At 35.3% G+C, this 15,843-nt stretch overlaps 1 protein-coding gene across 1 annotated transcript in view; it reads left to right on the top strand.

The window, feature by feature from the left end:
* The window catches only part of LOC140522463 (uncharacterized), a 35,148-nt gene extending 24,485 nt beyond the window's left edge, over window positions 1–10,663 (top strand). The window contains exons 15-18 of the mRNA XM_072637899.1: window positions 110–253; window positions 2,569–2,790; window positions 5,851–6,000; window positions 9,502–10,663. Of these exons, the coding sequence (XP_072494000.1) occupies window positions 110–253; window positions 2,569–2,790; window positions 5,851–6,000; window positions 9,502–10,470 (1,485 nt within the window). The 3' untranslated portion in view covers window positions 10,471–10,663. The remainder of the gene's footprint in view (window positions 1–109; window positions 254–2,568; window positions 2,791–5,850; window positions 6,001–9,501) is intronic.
* Window positions 10,664–15,843: the final 5,180 nt, after the last annotated feature.

Below are 15,843 nucleotides of genomic sequence, written 5' to 3'. Positions count from 1 at the left end.
GTTAGTTTCCGTGCTTTGTCCGATTCTGTATTCCATTTAAAGGTAAAATGTTGTTGCTGACTGTTGAAGGAAAATGGTGATGAAAATTTTATGAACTTCTTGTCCGCAGGACGAAGAAGAGCTAAAGGAAACTCAAGGACCACTTTTTCCGGAGCTAAATGTTATAGCTTTGCAAAGTGGGATTCTGAACAATCCTCTTTCGAAGCAGAAAGAAAACAAAACAACTGCTTCCAAAATCACTCAGACTTCTGAGGTATTTACTTTGGTCATTTTCAAATCTAACTACATATTTTGAAAGTTCAGATTTCGGTTCTTCATTTTGGGACATCTTTGTTATCCTCAGTCCCGTCCATCTGTCTGCAACAGATAGTTCAGGACACAGCTAGTGACCAAAATCAGCACAATACTGTTTGTCTTGCTTGACCGTTTCTTTTTCTTTTAATTGAATGATCTCTCCCGAGACCCAACTTTACGTCTACTGAAAAAAGTTCCTGGTGCACAACAGTGCCTCTTCCTTTCTGGACATAGGAAAGGGGCAGCACATCAGTGTCACTAACTCCTAGCTTAGAGAGAGAAAGGAATGCAACTAGGTAGAAGGTGACACCTCAAACACAAACCATTTTTCTTCCTTGATTAAGGGATATCATCTGCTTGTACTTTTCAGGGAAGAGAGTGAGGGTTCTGAAATATATGTTAATAGATTGCTCTATTTCACCTTCTTGTCTCCCTCATCTTTCATTAAAGAAAAGGAATAAAAGTATTTGCCACAGAAATAAATTTCACTTAGGTTTCTGACATAAGGCTCTATCCGGGCCATGAATTCCTCCATTCGCTCACATTCATCATTGCTCAGCATGATAGAAACACAAGTTTCTCAAATGCCAAAATTAGAAATTTTCATTTTCTTCTGTTTTTCAACAGTTGTTTGAAGTAAACCATTTGGGTTGTTGGCCCTTAGTAGTCCTTTGGTGCTTGCACACTGGAGTGCTTCATTGAACTCACCTGTGACCAATTCATGCTCTCCTTCTGGCTTTTTAGAAAAGATATCATAGAATGCAGCTTCTAAGCTATTGGACAAAACTCTGTTCTCTGGTCCTGAACGGGATCCAACGCTCATGGAGGAGTTTGGTTGTGATGGGAGTGCAATAGTCATATTTTATTATTTGGCCCCAATAATTCTTTCATCATTTCTTTAACATGTCATGGTTAAGACTAGGTTACCATCAGTAGGGGACCACATTCTAGGCCTGACTTTTCCCTTCCCTAAAATGAGAGATTTCAACTTGATAACTTCTAAAAGTTTTAAATCAATGATGCTATGAAAATGCAACACATCCATGAGAAAATCGATTATTCGTAAGACTTCTACTAAGAAACATAAGACTTATGAGTTCATTGTTCTGGAGTGAAGTTCATTGTACCAGGGCAAGGAGTCTCCATTTAGGACAAATTCTTAATATCAACTGCTGAAAGGAAATAAGCTATTGAAAAAAGTGTGCTAGATTTGGAGTCTGAAGAGACCTGGATTGAGATATTGCTGCTGATACTTACTGAGTGTGATAATGGACAGGTTGTTCAATAATGTATCCTAACCTAAGTTCTAATCTGTAAAACGGGGAGAAGAATATCAATATTTCCCGCATCAGGGTGTGGCAAGGCTTAGGTGAGACAATGTATGGGAAGTACTTTGCTGAATACCACCAAAGGCAATGTGTCACGAAGACTTTAGAGAGGGCTGGAAGGACTTATGTGAACTGATGATGAGTGACAGGAGCAGCACCAGGAAAATATTGTATGCAGGAACAACCAGAGTGTGTGAGGAAATATTCTTGTAGATGTAGTACCTCGTTGCATTGCAAGGACTTAAAAAATTCCCTTTGGCTTCTTGAAGCAAAATGCCTTCCACATGCTGAGAAACAACTATGAAATTTGATCGCAGAATGTAGCACAGCATTGTCTTTTCTGTTACATTTTGTTTTATGGTTTCCCCCGTTCATTTTAATTCTTCTAGGGAGTATAACTAAGGTAAAAATGCACTTAATAGGAATGTATGTATAGATACAAGATACTAGATAAGATATAAGACAAGATATTGATGCTCTATAAGATCGTACACCGTGTAAGGCAGTAAGTGGAGAGAGAAGAAGAAAGGAGGTGGGGGAAAGGGAAAAGAATCTAAGATATACAGAAGAGATTGCACAACACTGAAAATGAGTAAAATAACTCAACATAGAAGAGGCAGTTTGAAAATATTAAGTATTTTAATTCTATTAACAATATGACTTATCAGCGTGGAATAGAATGGACAGAGCAAAGGAAATAAAATATAAGCTTTCTAGGCCTAAAAGTACACTCCATGTCTTTTGATTAATGAAGCACTTTTAAAATGTGTTCTTTGTGAAAACTGACTCTGAGAGAAATGTGAAATAGGGCAAACTCCCTCATTTTAATTTTGTTTTACTAAAGTATGCTTCTTGGTACCTTGGCGTTTATGTGGAATTGCTAGGGAATAATCAGCATCCATAACTTTATTTTGAGTAGCACTTTTTTTCTGTTTATTATGTTTAGATTCCTGACAGCCATGAGAAAGAAAAATATCTGTTCGACAAAAATCAAATCTTAGAGGATGAAAATGCCATGCTCAAACTCGAAGTAGATACACTAAAAATTAAGAATCGAGACAAAGAAAACCATATAGAAATTTTAAAGGAAAAGAATGATTATCTTCATCAGAAATTACAGTTGAATGCAGAAATACTAACAGCAATCAGAGTACAGTACAGTGAAGAAGTAAATGTTGTGACAGCTGAGAATGCAGTGCTGAATTCTAAATTGGACACTGCAAAACAAAACACAGAGAGACTAGAGGGCGAAATTGAATCATACAGGTCTCGTCTGATGTCTGTTATTGACGATTATGAGCAAAGTGAGGCGTCCAAGCTAGCCCTTGAACATTCCTTTCAGGAAGCAAGAGATGAGTGGCTTCATGTACAGGACAAGTTATACAGTGACTTGTCTAGTTTAAGAGAGAACCATGCTTTGCTTTCTGAAGAACTCTCTCAGGCTGAAAGTGGAGCCAAGAGTTTAGAAAATGAGCTAGGCCATGTCTATGAATCCCTCAGACAAAAGACATATATTGTAGAAAACACACAGAGAGAACTGAACCATGCTGAAGAGAAGGCAAAGGAACTTGAAGAAACAAATCGAGTGTTAAAGGAAAAACTCAGCAGATGTAGTTTGGAAAATGAATCTCTCCAAGAAAGATTAGGGCAAATCCAGAGTGAAAATATGGTGCTTCAGCAAGCGCTTGAAGACACACAGAAGAAAGTCACGATGAAAGAAAAGCAACTGCGTGATGCCCAGGTACAGTTTATTGATCTCTTCAACAAAATTTATGCTGATAGTGAAAAACAACTTCTTCTAGTAGAAGACAGCAAGAAAGTGTTAGTCAGTGAATGTAACCACTTAGGAGAACAAATGTGTAAATATGAAATTGAGAAGGCTGAAAGAGGGTTCGGTCATTAAATGTCTTGGACAAAGATAAAGCTTTTTGAAATGAAAGTCAAAGTAATTTTAATCAAGATAATTTAGGAATTTGAATTCTCAACAGGCTGGTGAGGTTATCAACTTTCACTGGGAAAATGCTGATATGTAAGAATTGAGAATGAGAATCCATAATATGATAAACAGAACAAGTAATATCGTGATTTTGAAGATAATATGATTGCAATAATAAGTAAATATCCTGTAATAAAATATAAGTAATTAACTTAAATGAAAATAATGTGACATATAAAATAATAATTTAAAAACAATATAAAACTAAAATTAGAAAACGCTTTTGTGGATAAGATGACTCATTTTGATTGAAGAAATTCTAGTGGCCATGACATTTTGGTTTCATAAATATTTGTAAGGGAAATCGCTAGTGTATAAACACAAATAATTTTTTATATTATTAATTTTCCTAATATTCTATTTGAATATTGAAATGGAATAAATTAATTCCAACGCTGAAGTTTAAGAGAAGTCTTACCAAAAAATGCTAGGAATAATGTAACAGTTGAAAGATAACATTTCTTTTGAGATACTCTGGAATATTCCCATTAGACATCTCATTAACATTTAAACATGCTCAACATTCTGACGAGTTTCAATTCAGATTCCTCTGAACTACTCTTTGCAACGCTAACGACAGGATGATAGTTGTAGTGAAAATCCAGAGTCTAGACACTCCTTTTCTTTTCAATTTAGGACGGTAATTCTATTGAAAAAGAGGTTAATTTTGGGGTTACTAATATTATTTTTTATTGTGCTTCACTACCAATTTTTTTTTTAATCTCAGTACTTTTTATTGTTTTACTAATAATTCTTGCTCGGTGTGCAAAATTGCAAGTTCTGGTATCACTGCCTTTTAGTTGTTGAGTAAGAACAGCTTTACACAGTCTAATAGCAGCTCTCATTTTCTGTGATTTGTCATATATACAATGAGCGTCCATTGTACCATATATTGTACTGGGTAATAATTTCATCTAAAAAATATGAAAATTTTATCTTGTCATTCAATGGTAGAATTTAGTTAACATGTAAGAATTCAGTGAATTGCGCCCATTTTACTTTCTCAACTTTACATTGTCTTCTTTTAGCCTTACGTTTTCTTCAAAACAACTTACCAGACTTGAGTTAAATTTAGTTTCACAAAGTATTTCAACTTGTCTAATAGGAGAAAACATTTTGATTTCTTTTGATTTGGGGCTTCATTTGGTATTCATAATTTATGCAATAACTTGCCTGGCACTATGATGAAAGCAGAGATGAATTTCTGCAGTATAACAGTCCATAAACACACGACTTTGTATCTCTGTGTGTATATTTGCTTATACACATATGTGAATGAATGAATACGTCTGCAGGTACAAAACTCTGATTTTGTAATGTGCTATATATGCATAAGTGGGAGAGCTAGCATATTTTCCGCAGTTTGATTTTTTTTTGCCGATGGACTGAAACCAGGCGTGTAATTCCTATCAGAACAGGAAAAGGAATTCTTTGAAGGCTTAGCAAAGACTCTTGAAGATGGGAACAGCAGCTAGTGACCATATGTGTTCTTCTCATTGTGGCTTTGAGCAAAGCACATCATTCATGTGAAGCGCTTTTACCAAGCCTGACATGCGTACCAGTACCTACGTTCCTTCCCCCGAGTTAAACAATGAGAGGAAGGAAAATTCAAACGTTTCTTGTAGATGTCCTCTTCATTCTAAAGGTTGGTGCATAGAAATGAGGCAGTTAACTTTTCTGAAAAACGGAATGGGAAACCATTAATGTGGCTATCAAGTACAAAAAAGTATACATTCCTCCCCGCTCATTCCATTCCCTTCCATGTGAGTCTCACCTATAATATTTTAGTCCCTAGATAACTTTTGAGGTGATACTATTATGCTCAAAAAACAGGCAATGGGAAATCAGGCTGAATGTTTGAGCAAGTAGAAAGATCTCATTTGACCCATGCTAAATGAAGGTTGAGTAGAATAATCAAAAGAGCTTTCTCGTGTCAGGAGCCAAGTGTCAATCTTTGTCCCTAGAAACGACTAACGTTAGGAGCTTGGGTAACTCAACTAACCTCTTTGGAGTTTGGTTTTTCTCATGTGCAACATGTGGGAATTTTGTTAAATGACATCTAAGATATTAATACCGCAAATCTATGAAAATTATGAATATGTTGATGAAATTAAATTGCATGCAGAACTATAATGACTTTTGATGTGAATTTTGACATGATATTTATTTCACATGAGCTAATTTTGCTTTCTGAAATCAGCAATAGAAATAATTTGGACATATATCTCTCAGGCCAGAGAAAGAAATCTTCAGCGAGAAGTTCCTGTTTCTGGCAACTACCAAGCCATGAGAATAGTTTCGCAACAAGTTACATCATTTTATCGAAGGAATTATGAAGAGAAGGAAAAACTACCGAAGCAAGTAGATGAAACCAAAAGTAAAGTATGTATGCAAAAAGATCAATAATTTGTTCCTGATGAATGGAAATTGTGTGCAGTGTGACATTTCCCTTTTTCTCGTCAACAGTATAAATTTTCTGAACGCTCTGTCAATTAAGTCGAATTAAATTAGACCTACAAACTCCACAATGTGTGCACACGAATTTCAATACAAATATTCACTCATGATGTCCTTGACAATTTGGTTTATCTGTCTTTACAGAAAGCGTGAGGTGTTTTCCCAAGGACCCATAATGCCTAAATCATTTCTATGATTCCTTATGTTTAGAAAGATCTTTACCATTATTTTCTCTTTTAATTCCGAAGCAATACTGTGAAGTAGAAATTACTTGTTTACTTACGTTGAAACTTCTCCTTGAACAACAGGAAAAGGTTGTCTCTTCACAATTTGTAAATATGTAAATTGTACCTGCAAAATGCAATTGAGAATTCAAGTAATGAGATGGATGATTTCATTAATATCCTCTAACTTCATCGATCTGATCTCACCATGTAGATTTCTGGCTCCATACCTTCTTCACACTCTTCTTCTGGCTTACACACAGTTACACGTCCTCATCTGCACTACCCGTCAAAAACCTATCGACTCTTTACCTCCAGCATGCTTGTGCCTTCCAAAAGCATGATTCGTTTGCCATAATGCCATTGGGACTTTTCACCCATATGGATTTCTGAATCTCCTGAAATCCACTTTTCATTTGATATGACCTCATTGGGTATTTATTGCTTTATGCTGTTCACATCTGTTAACAAACTATTACTTCCGTGTTCTACCTCTTGTTTGCCCAACTATCATAGATTTCCTTGAGGACAGTGATCATTTAGACTTCGTTATTTTTGATAGAACGTTGTTTTCAAAGCATGCTGTCAAGAGAAGTAATTGTTATTATTTTTTCAGTACAAGTAGTACTAGTAGTAGTTCTAGTACTAGTAGTTCTAGTGATAGTAGTACTTGTAGTGGTAGCACTAGCAGTAGAAAAACAGGAACAAGGAAACTCAATGTTTTCTGTTGATTTTGCCAGGAGTTGCAAGTTTACCTAAAATTAAATTTGTTCTAAGGTAATGGTTGGGCTAGAGTACTTTGAGTTTCTCTAGTCTGATTTTATATAAAGTTTCAATTTCCCAGACGCCAAAAGTAGAAATTCAATACGAAAGTATTGTAGTTTCTGTGATCATTCTTCGAAATTATTAAAATGAAAGTGCAGTTAAGCGTACAATAGCATGACAGTTAAATTCTTCTAGCCCCTTCCCTTTAATACTATCAAATAGCTTTCTCCATTGTCAGTTGCTTTCCCACATTTCCATGTATTTCTGCATGCTATTCATCATGGTGGAAGGCACAACGTATAGTAAGGGAGATTTCTGAGATTCTTCCAACCGCAATTTCACCCTGGTAGTCACCATAACTTGAAAAGTAAGTAAGTAACTCTGCCAAAGCAGGTTAAAAAAGAACTTTGGATGATGAGATATTTCTCCACTTAGACGTATGTTGGGGGAATTAGCGATAGAAATTTGCGTCTGGGGTTAGAAAAATCTGACTTCAAATGTGTCCGCAGATTCTGTCTGTGTGATCCTAGGCAAGTCACTTAGTTTTTCTCAGTTTCCTCAGCCACAAAATGGGGATAATACTAGTACATACTTCTCAGGGTTGTTGTGAGAATCAAATGAGATCATTATTGTAAATCTCTTATGTTTATGGCCTTTATTGTTGGCACATATTGGACACTTAGGAAATGCTAGTTTCCCTGCTCCAAAAGCATAAAGACCAATGTCCACTATATATAAATAATACTGCCTGCCACATTTGGATAATCATCTCCTAATATTGCAAAAGAGTTTTCTTAACCTGGCCAATTTCAGTGTACTCAGCTTAGTTAAGAAACTATTATGAATTCCAATCTCATTCTTCTGAAAATGACTTTTCTTTTCAATGTCCATGCTTGAGAAATTTTTCAAGGTGTCAGAAATGAGCACTGGAATGAAATAAGTTCTGTTTCCCAAGCAACGCCCCTATCACTTCTTGTCTTCATTTCTCTCACCTTCTTTCTGAAAGACTTGGATTAAAATATGAACCTTCATAAGCTTTTGGCTTCAGGTTGCAGTCAAGAAACGAGGTGTGAACTGACTCCTGGAAGGTATACCAAGCAAGCAGTAACTTAGAGTCCATCGTTGGCAGCAAGAAGTAGGTCATTTTATGGGCATTCTGGCCAAACTGGCACCATTTCTTGTGTAATTTCCCTGATCGTGTAAGTTTTCAGTATGTAAGAATTTAGTGAAATTACAGTTTCTTCCTTGTTCAAACGTTATTTCATCAACTAGTGAATACTGTCTATGTGAACAACACTGTGATAGATCCTGAGCAGGATAAAAGACTGTGTGTCAGACGTGCACTGTCTCCTTGAAGAATTTTCACTCTCTGTGGAAGTTAACACAAAATAGAGAAACTTCATTTATAACAAACGGTAGAATTTAAACAACTACGAAGTGAAGAATTTTCCAGTAAGCATTTATAAAGGAGATATCACTAAAGTTGCACGTTAGAGCAGATGGTAGTAATCCATTCATGTTTTTCCTAATGCAAACATTACTTGATGCAATTTGGTTGAGTTAGCAGCCCTACTGGAAGAGCAATTGCTGAATACCTACCTATTGTATATCTATATCTATCTATCTATCTGTCTATCTGTCTGTCTGTCTATCTATGTATCTATCTATCTATATTAACATGTACATTTATATTTATATATTTATTTATATTGATATATTTGTTCCTGTGTGCATGTGTATATGCACACACAAAAATATACATGTACACATACGTTGATACATGCACATATATGTGTGTGTTTTTACAAATATGTGTCTGAAGTTTGTTAAAACTCTGCATCTAAGGATGACTTTTCCAAGATTTTGTGTTCTGCTTCAGTCCATTGCCATCCAGATGGCTTTCGACAAATGATTTTCTGTCTTTAGGCTTCTGGTTCTTGATTTGTAAAATGAAGTACTAACTCATCAGTAGTGTCCATTATTGCTCGAACAGTCTATAGTTTTACGTGCGTGAAGTGCACTTCTGTTACACAATTAGCAATATGAAGGAATATAAATATTTCCCTCACAAGGGTGGTGCAAATTTTAGGTGAGATAATGTACTGAAAGTCCTTTCCAAAAACCTTGACATGTCTCAGATAGAATCATCAGTGTGAGACAGAATGTATGGAGAAAAGGAAACCAAATCTACTGAAAGACAGACAGCTTTGTGAGTTCAAAAATGGTGCCCAAATCTTCTGGTTGATGAAGCAGTTTCAGTCGTATTCTTTCAGCAAATTGATAGAAATGGGAAAGAGGTGAAAGTCCCTCAGTGAACTTTTTCTCTAAATACACTATGCTTCTTGGCCCCTTGGCGTTTCCTTTGAATTTTGAAGGAAATATCAGAATAAGTCATTTTATTTTGAATAACACTTTCTTTTCTTTTTCTTATGTTTAGGTTCCTGTTAGGAATGTAAAGGAAAAATACTTGCAGGAGAAAAATGAAATCATCCAGTATGAAGTTGCCATGCACAAAGTGGAATTAAAAACAGTAAAAATTAAGGATCAGCGAACCAGAAAGCACCACAGAGAAGAAACTGAAGCTTTGAAAGAGAAGAATGAGGAGCTTCAACAGGAATTAAAATGGAATAGAGAAGCATTAAGAAAAATCCGATTTCAATACAGTGGCCAAGTAAAGGTTCTGAAAGCTGAGAATGCAGCGCTGAACTCTCAATTGGAGAATGCAAAAGAAAACACAGAGAGACTAGAGAGCGAAATTGAATCATACAGGTCTCGTCTGATGTCTGTTATTGACGATTATGAGCAAAGTGAGGCGTCCAAACTAGCCCTTGAACATTCCTTTCAGGAAGCAAGAGATGAGTGGCTTCATGTACAGGACAAGTTAAACAGTGACTTGTCTAGTTTAAGAGAGAACCATGCTTTCCTTTCTGAAGAACTCTCTCAGGCTGAAAGTGGAGCCAAGAGTTTAGAAAATGAGCTAGGCCATGTCCATGAATCCCTCAGAGAAAAGACATATATTGTAGAAAACACACAGAGAGAACTGAACCATGCTGAAGAGAAGGCAAAGGAACTTGAAGAAACAAATCGAGTGTTGAAGGAAAAACTCAACAGATGTAGTTTGGAAAATGAATCTCTCCAAGAAAGATTAGGGCAAATCCAGAGTGAAAATATGGTGCTTCAGCAAGCGCTTGAAGACACACAGAAGAAAGTCACGATGAAAGAAAAGCAACTGCGTGATGCCCAGGTACAGTTTATTGATCTCTTCAACAAACTTTATGCTGATAGTGAAAAACAAGTTCTTCTAGTAGAGGAGAGCAAGAAAGTGTTAGTCAGTGAATGTAACCACTTTGGAGAAGAAATGTGTAAATATGAAATTGAGAAGGCTGAAAGAGGATTGGGTCATTAAATGTCATACTTGGACAAAGATAAAGCTTTTTGAAATGAAAGTCAAAGTAATTGTAATCAAAATAATTTAGGAATTTGAATTTTCAACAGGCTGGTGAGGTTATCAACTTTCATTGTGGAAATGCTGATATGTAAGAATTGAGAATGAGAATCCATAATATGATAAATAGAACAAGTAATATCATGATTTTGAAGATAATATGATTGCAATAATAAGTAAATATCCTGTAATAAAATATAAGTAATTAACTTAAATGAAAATAATGTGACATATAAAATAATAATTTAAAAACCAAATAAAACTAAAATTAGAAAATGCTTTTGTAGATAAGATGACTCATTTTGATTGAAGAAATTCTAGAGGCCATGACATTTTGGTTTCATAAATATTTGTAAGGGAAATCGCTAGTGTATAAACACAAATAATTTTTTATATTATTAATTTTCCTAATATTCTATTTGAATATTGAAATGGAATAAATTAATTCCAACGCTGAAGTTTAAGAGAAGTCTTACCAAAAAATGCTAGGAATAATGTAACAGTTGAAAGATAATATTTCTTTTGAGATACTCTGGAATATTCCCATTAGACATCTCATTAACATTTAAACATGCTCAACATTCTGACGAGTTTCAATTCAGATTCCTCTGAACTACTCTTTGCAAAGCTAACGACAGGATGATAGTTGTAGTGAAAATCCAGAGTCTAGACACTCCTTTTCTTTTCAATTTAGGACGGTAATTCTATTCAAAAAGAGGTTAATTTTGGGGTTACTAATATTATTTTTTATTGTGCTTCACTACCAATTTTTTTTTAATCTCAGTACTTTTTATTGTTTTACTAATAATTCTTGCTCGGTGTGCAAAATTGCAAGTTCTGGTATCACTGCCTTTTAGTTGTTGAATAAGAACAGCTTTACACAGTCTAATAGCAGCTCTCATTTTCTGTGATTTCTCATATATACAATGAGCGTCCATTGTACCATATATTGTACTGGGTAATAATTTCATCTAAAAAATATGAAAATTTTATCTTGTCATTCAATGGTAGAATTTAGTTAACATGTAAGAATTCAGTGAATTGCGCCCATTTTACTTTCTCAACTTTACATTGTCTTCTTTTAGCCTTACGTTTTCTTCAAAACAACTTACCAGACTTTAGTTAAATTTAGTTTCACAAAGTATTTCAACTTGTCTAATAGGAGAAAACATTTTGATTTCTTTTGATTTGGGGCTTCATTTGGTATTCATAATTTATGCAATAACTTGCCTGGCACTACGATGAAAGCAGAGATGAATTTCTGCAGTATAACAGTCCATAAACACACGACTTTGTATCTCTGTGTGTATATTTGCTTATACACATATGTGAATGAATGAATACGTCTGCAGGTACAAAACTCTGATTTTGTAATGTGCTATATATGCATAAGCGGGAGAGCTAGCATGTTTTCCGCAGTTTCCTTTTTTTTTGCCGATGGACTGAAACCAGGCGTGTAATTCCTATCAGAACAGGAAAAGGAATTCTTTGAAGGCTTAGCAAAGACTCTTGAAGATGGGAACAGCAGCTAGTGACCATATGTGTTCTTCTCATTGTGGCTTTGAGCAAAGCACATCATTCATGTGAAGCGCTTTTACCAAGCCTGACATGCGTACCAGTACCTACGTTCCTTCCCCCGAGTTAAACAATGAGAGGAAGGAAAATTCAAACGTTTCTTGTAGATGTCCTCTTCATTCTATAGGTTGGTGCATAGAAATGAGGCAGTTAACTTTTCTGAAAAACGGAATAGGAAACCATTAATGTGGCTATCAAGTACAAAAAAGTATACATTCCTCCCCGCTCATTCCATTCCCTTCCATGTGAGTCTCACCTATAATATTTTAGTCCCTAGATAACTTTTGAGGTGATACAATTATGCTCAAAAAACAGGTAATGGGAAATCAGGCTGAATGTTTGAGCAAGTAGAAAGATTTCATTTGACCCATGCTAAATGAAGGTTGAGTAGAATAATCAAAAGAGCTTTCTCGTGTCAGGAGCCAAGTGTCAATCTTTGTCCCTAGAAACGACTAACGTTAGGAGCTTGGGTAACTCAACTAACCTCTTTGGAGTTTCGTTTTTCTCATGTGCAACATGATTGAATTTTGTTAAATAACATCTAAGATATTAATACCGCAAATCTATGAAAATTATGAATATGTTGATGAAATTAAATTGCATGCAGAACTATAATGACTTTTGATGTGAATTTTGACATGATATTTATTTCATATGAGCTAATTCTGCTTTCTGAAATCAGCAATAGAAATAATTTGGACATATATCTCTCAGGCCAGAGAAAGAAATCTTCAGCGAGAAGTTCCTGTTTCTGGCAACTACCAAGCCATGAGAATAGTTTCGCAACAAGTTACATCATTTTATCGAAGGAATTATGAAGAGAAGGAAAAACTACCGAAGCAAGTAGATGAAACCAAAAATAAAGTATGTATGCAAAAAGATCAATAATTTGTTCCTGATGAATGGAAATTGTGTGCAGTGTGACATTTCCCTTTTTCTCGTCAACAGTATAAATTTTCTGAATGGTCTGTCTGTCAATTAAGTCGAATTAAATTAGACCTACAAACTCCACAATGTGTGCACACTAATTTCAATACAAATATTCACTCATGATGTCCTTGACAATTTGGTTTATCTGTCTTTACAGAAAGAGTGAGGTGTTTTCCCAAGGACCCATAATGCCTAAATCATTTCTATGATTCCTTATGTTTAGAAAGACCTTTACCATTATTTTCTCTTTTAATCCCGAAGCAATACTGTGAAGTAGAAATTACTTGTTTACTTACGTTGAAACTTCTCCTTGAACAACAGGAAAAGGTTGTCTCTTCACAATTTGTAAATATGTAAATTGTACCTGCAAAATGCAATTGAGAATTCAAGTAATGAGATGGATGATTTCATTAATATCCTCTAACTTCATCGATCTGATCTCACCATGTAGATTTCTGGCTCCATACCTTCTTCACACTCTTCTTCTGGCTTACACACAGTTACACGTCCTCATCTGCACTACCCGTCAAAAACCTATCGACTCTTTACCTCCCGCATGCTTGTGCCTTCCAAAAGCATGATTCGTTTGCCATAAGGCCATTGGGACTTATCACCCATATGGATTTCTGAATCTCCTGAAATCCACTTTTCATTTGATAAGACCTCATTGGGTATTTATTTCTTTATGCTGTTCACATCTGTTAACAAACTATTACTTCCGTGTTCTACCTCTTGTTTGCCCAACTATCATAGATTTCCTTGAGGACAGTGATCATTTAGACTTCGTTATTTTTGATAGAACGTTGTTTTTAAAGCATGCTGTCATGAGAAGTAATTGTTATTATTTTTTCAGTACAAGTAGTACTAGTAGTAGTTCTAGTACTAGTAGTTCTAGTGATAGTAGTACTTGTAGTGGTAGCACTAGCAGTAGAAAAACAGAAACAAGGAAACTCAATGTTTTCTGTTGATTTTGCCAGGAGTTGCAAGTTTACCTAAAATTAAATTTGTTCTAAGGTAATGGTTGGGCTAGAGTACTTTGAGTTTCTGTAGTCTGATTTTATATAAAGTTTCAATTTCCCAGACGCCAAAAGTAGAAATTCAATACGAAAGTATTGTAGTTTCTGTGATCATTCTTCGAAATTATTAAAATGAAAGTGCAGTTAAGCGTACAATAGCATGACAGTTAAATTCTTCTAGCCCCTTCCCTTTAATACTATCAAATAGCCTTCTCCATTGTCAGTTGCTTTCCCACATTTCCATGTATTTCTGCATGCTATTCATCATGGTGGAAGGCACAAAGTATAGTAAGGGAGATTTCTGAGATTCTTCCAACCGCAATTTCACCCTGGTAGTCACCATAATTTGAAAAGTAAGTAAGTAACTCTGCCAAAGCAGGTTAAAAAAGAACTTTGGATGATGAGATATTTCTCCACTTAGACGTATGTTGGGGGAATTAGCGATAGAAATTTGCGTCTGGGGTTAGAAAAATCTGACTTCAAATGTGTCCGCAGATTCTGTCTGTGTGATCCTAGGCAAGTCACTTAGTTTTTCTCAGTTTCCTCAGCCACAAAATGGGGATAATACTAGTACATACTTCTCAGGGTTGTTGTGAGAATCAAATGAGATCATTATTGTAAATCTCTTATGTTTATGGCCTTTATTGTTGGCACATATTGGACACTTAGGAAATGCTAGTTTCCCTGCTCCAAAAGCATAAAGACCAACGTCCACTATATATAAATAATACTGCCTCCCACATTTGGATAATCATCTCCTAATATTGCAAAAGAGTTTTCTTAACCTGGCCAATTTCAGTGTACTCAGCTTAGTTAAGAAACTATTATGAATTCCAATCTCATTCTTCTGAAAATGACTTTTCTTTTCAATGTCCATGCTTGAGAAATTTTTCAAGGTGTCAGAAATGAGCACTGGAATGAAATAAGTTCTGTTTCCCAAGTAACGCCCCTATCACTTCTTGTCTTCATTTCTCTCAACTTCTTTCTGAAAGACTTGGATTAAAATATGAACCTTCATAAGCTTTTGGCTTCAGGTTTCAGTCAAGAAACGAGGTGTGAACTGACTCCTGGAAGGTATACCAAGCAAGCAGTAACTTAGAGTCCATCGTTGGCAGCAAGAAGTAGGTCATTTTATTGGCATTCTGGCCAAACTGGCACCATTTCTTGTGTAATTTCCCTGATCGTGAAAGTTTTCAGTATGTAAGAATTTAGTGAAATTACAGTTTCTTCCTTGTTCAAACGTTATTTCATCAACTAGTGAATACTGTCTATGTGAACAACACTGTGATAGATCCTGAGCAGGATAAAAGACTGTGTGTCAGACGTGCACTGTCTCCTTGAAGAATTTTCACTCTCTGTGGAAGTTAACACAAAATAGAGAAACTTCATTTATAACAAACGGTAGAATTTAAACAACTACGAAGTGAGCGATTTTCCAGTAAGCATTTACAAAAGGGAGATATCACTAAAGTTGCACGTTAGAGCAGATGGTAGTAATCCATTCATGTTTTTCCTAATGCAAACATTACTTGATGCAATTTGGTTGAGTTAGCAGCCCTACTGGAAGAACAATTGCTGAAAACCTACCTATTGTATATCTATATCTATCTATCTATCTGTCTATCTGTCTGTCTGTCTATCTATCTATCTATCTATCTATCTATCTATCTATCTATCATCTATCTATCTATCTGTCTATCTGTCTGTCTGTCTATCTATGTATCTATCTATCTATATTAACATGTACATTTATATTTATATATTTATTTATATTGATATATTTGTTCCTCTGTGCATGTGTATATGCACACAC

This window comes from Notamacropus eugenii, chromosome 2 (assembly GCF_028372415.1).
Source record: "Notamacropus eugenii isolate mMacEug1 chromosome 2, mMacEug1.pri_v2, whole genome shotgun sequence".
NCBI classification, from domain to species: domain Eukaryota; kingdom Metazoa; phylum Chordata; class Mammalia; order Diprotodontia; family Macropodidae; genus Notamacropus; species Notamacropus eugenii.
Note: the sequence above shows the minus strand (reverse complement) of the source record. Positions and strands in the feature narration are given on the sequence as shown.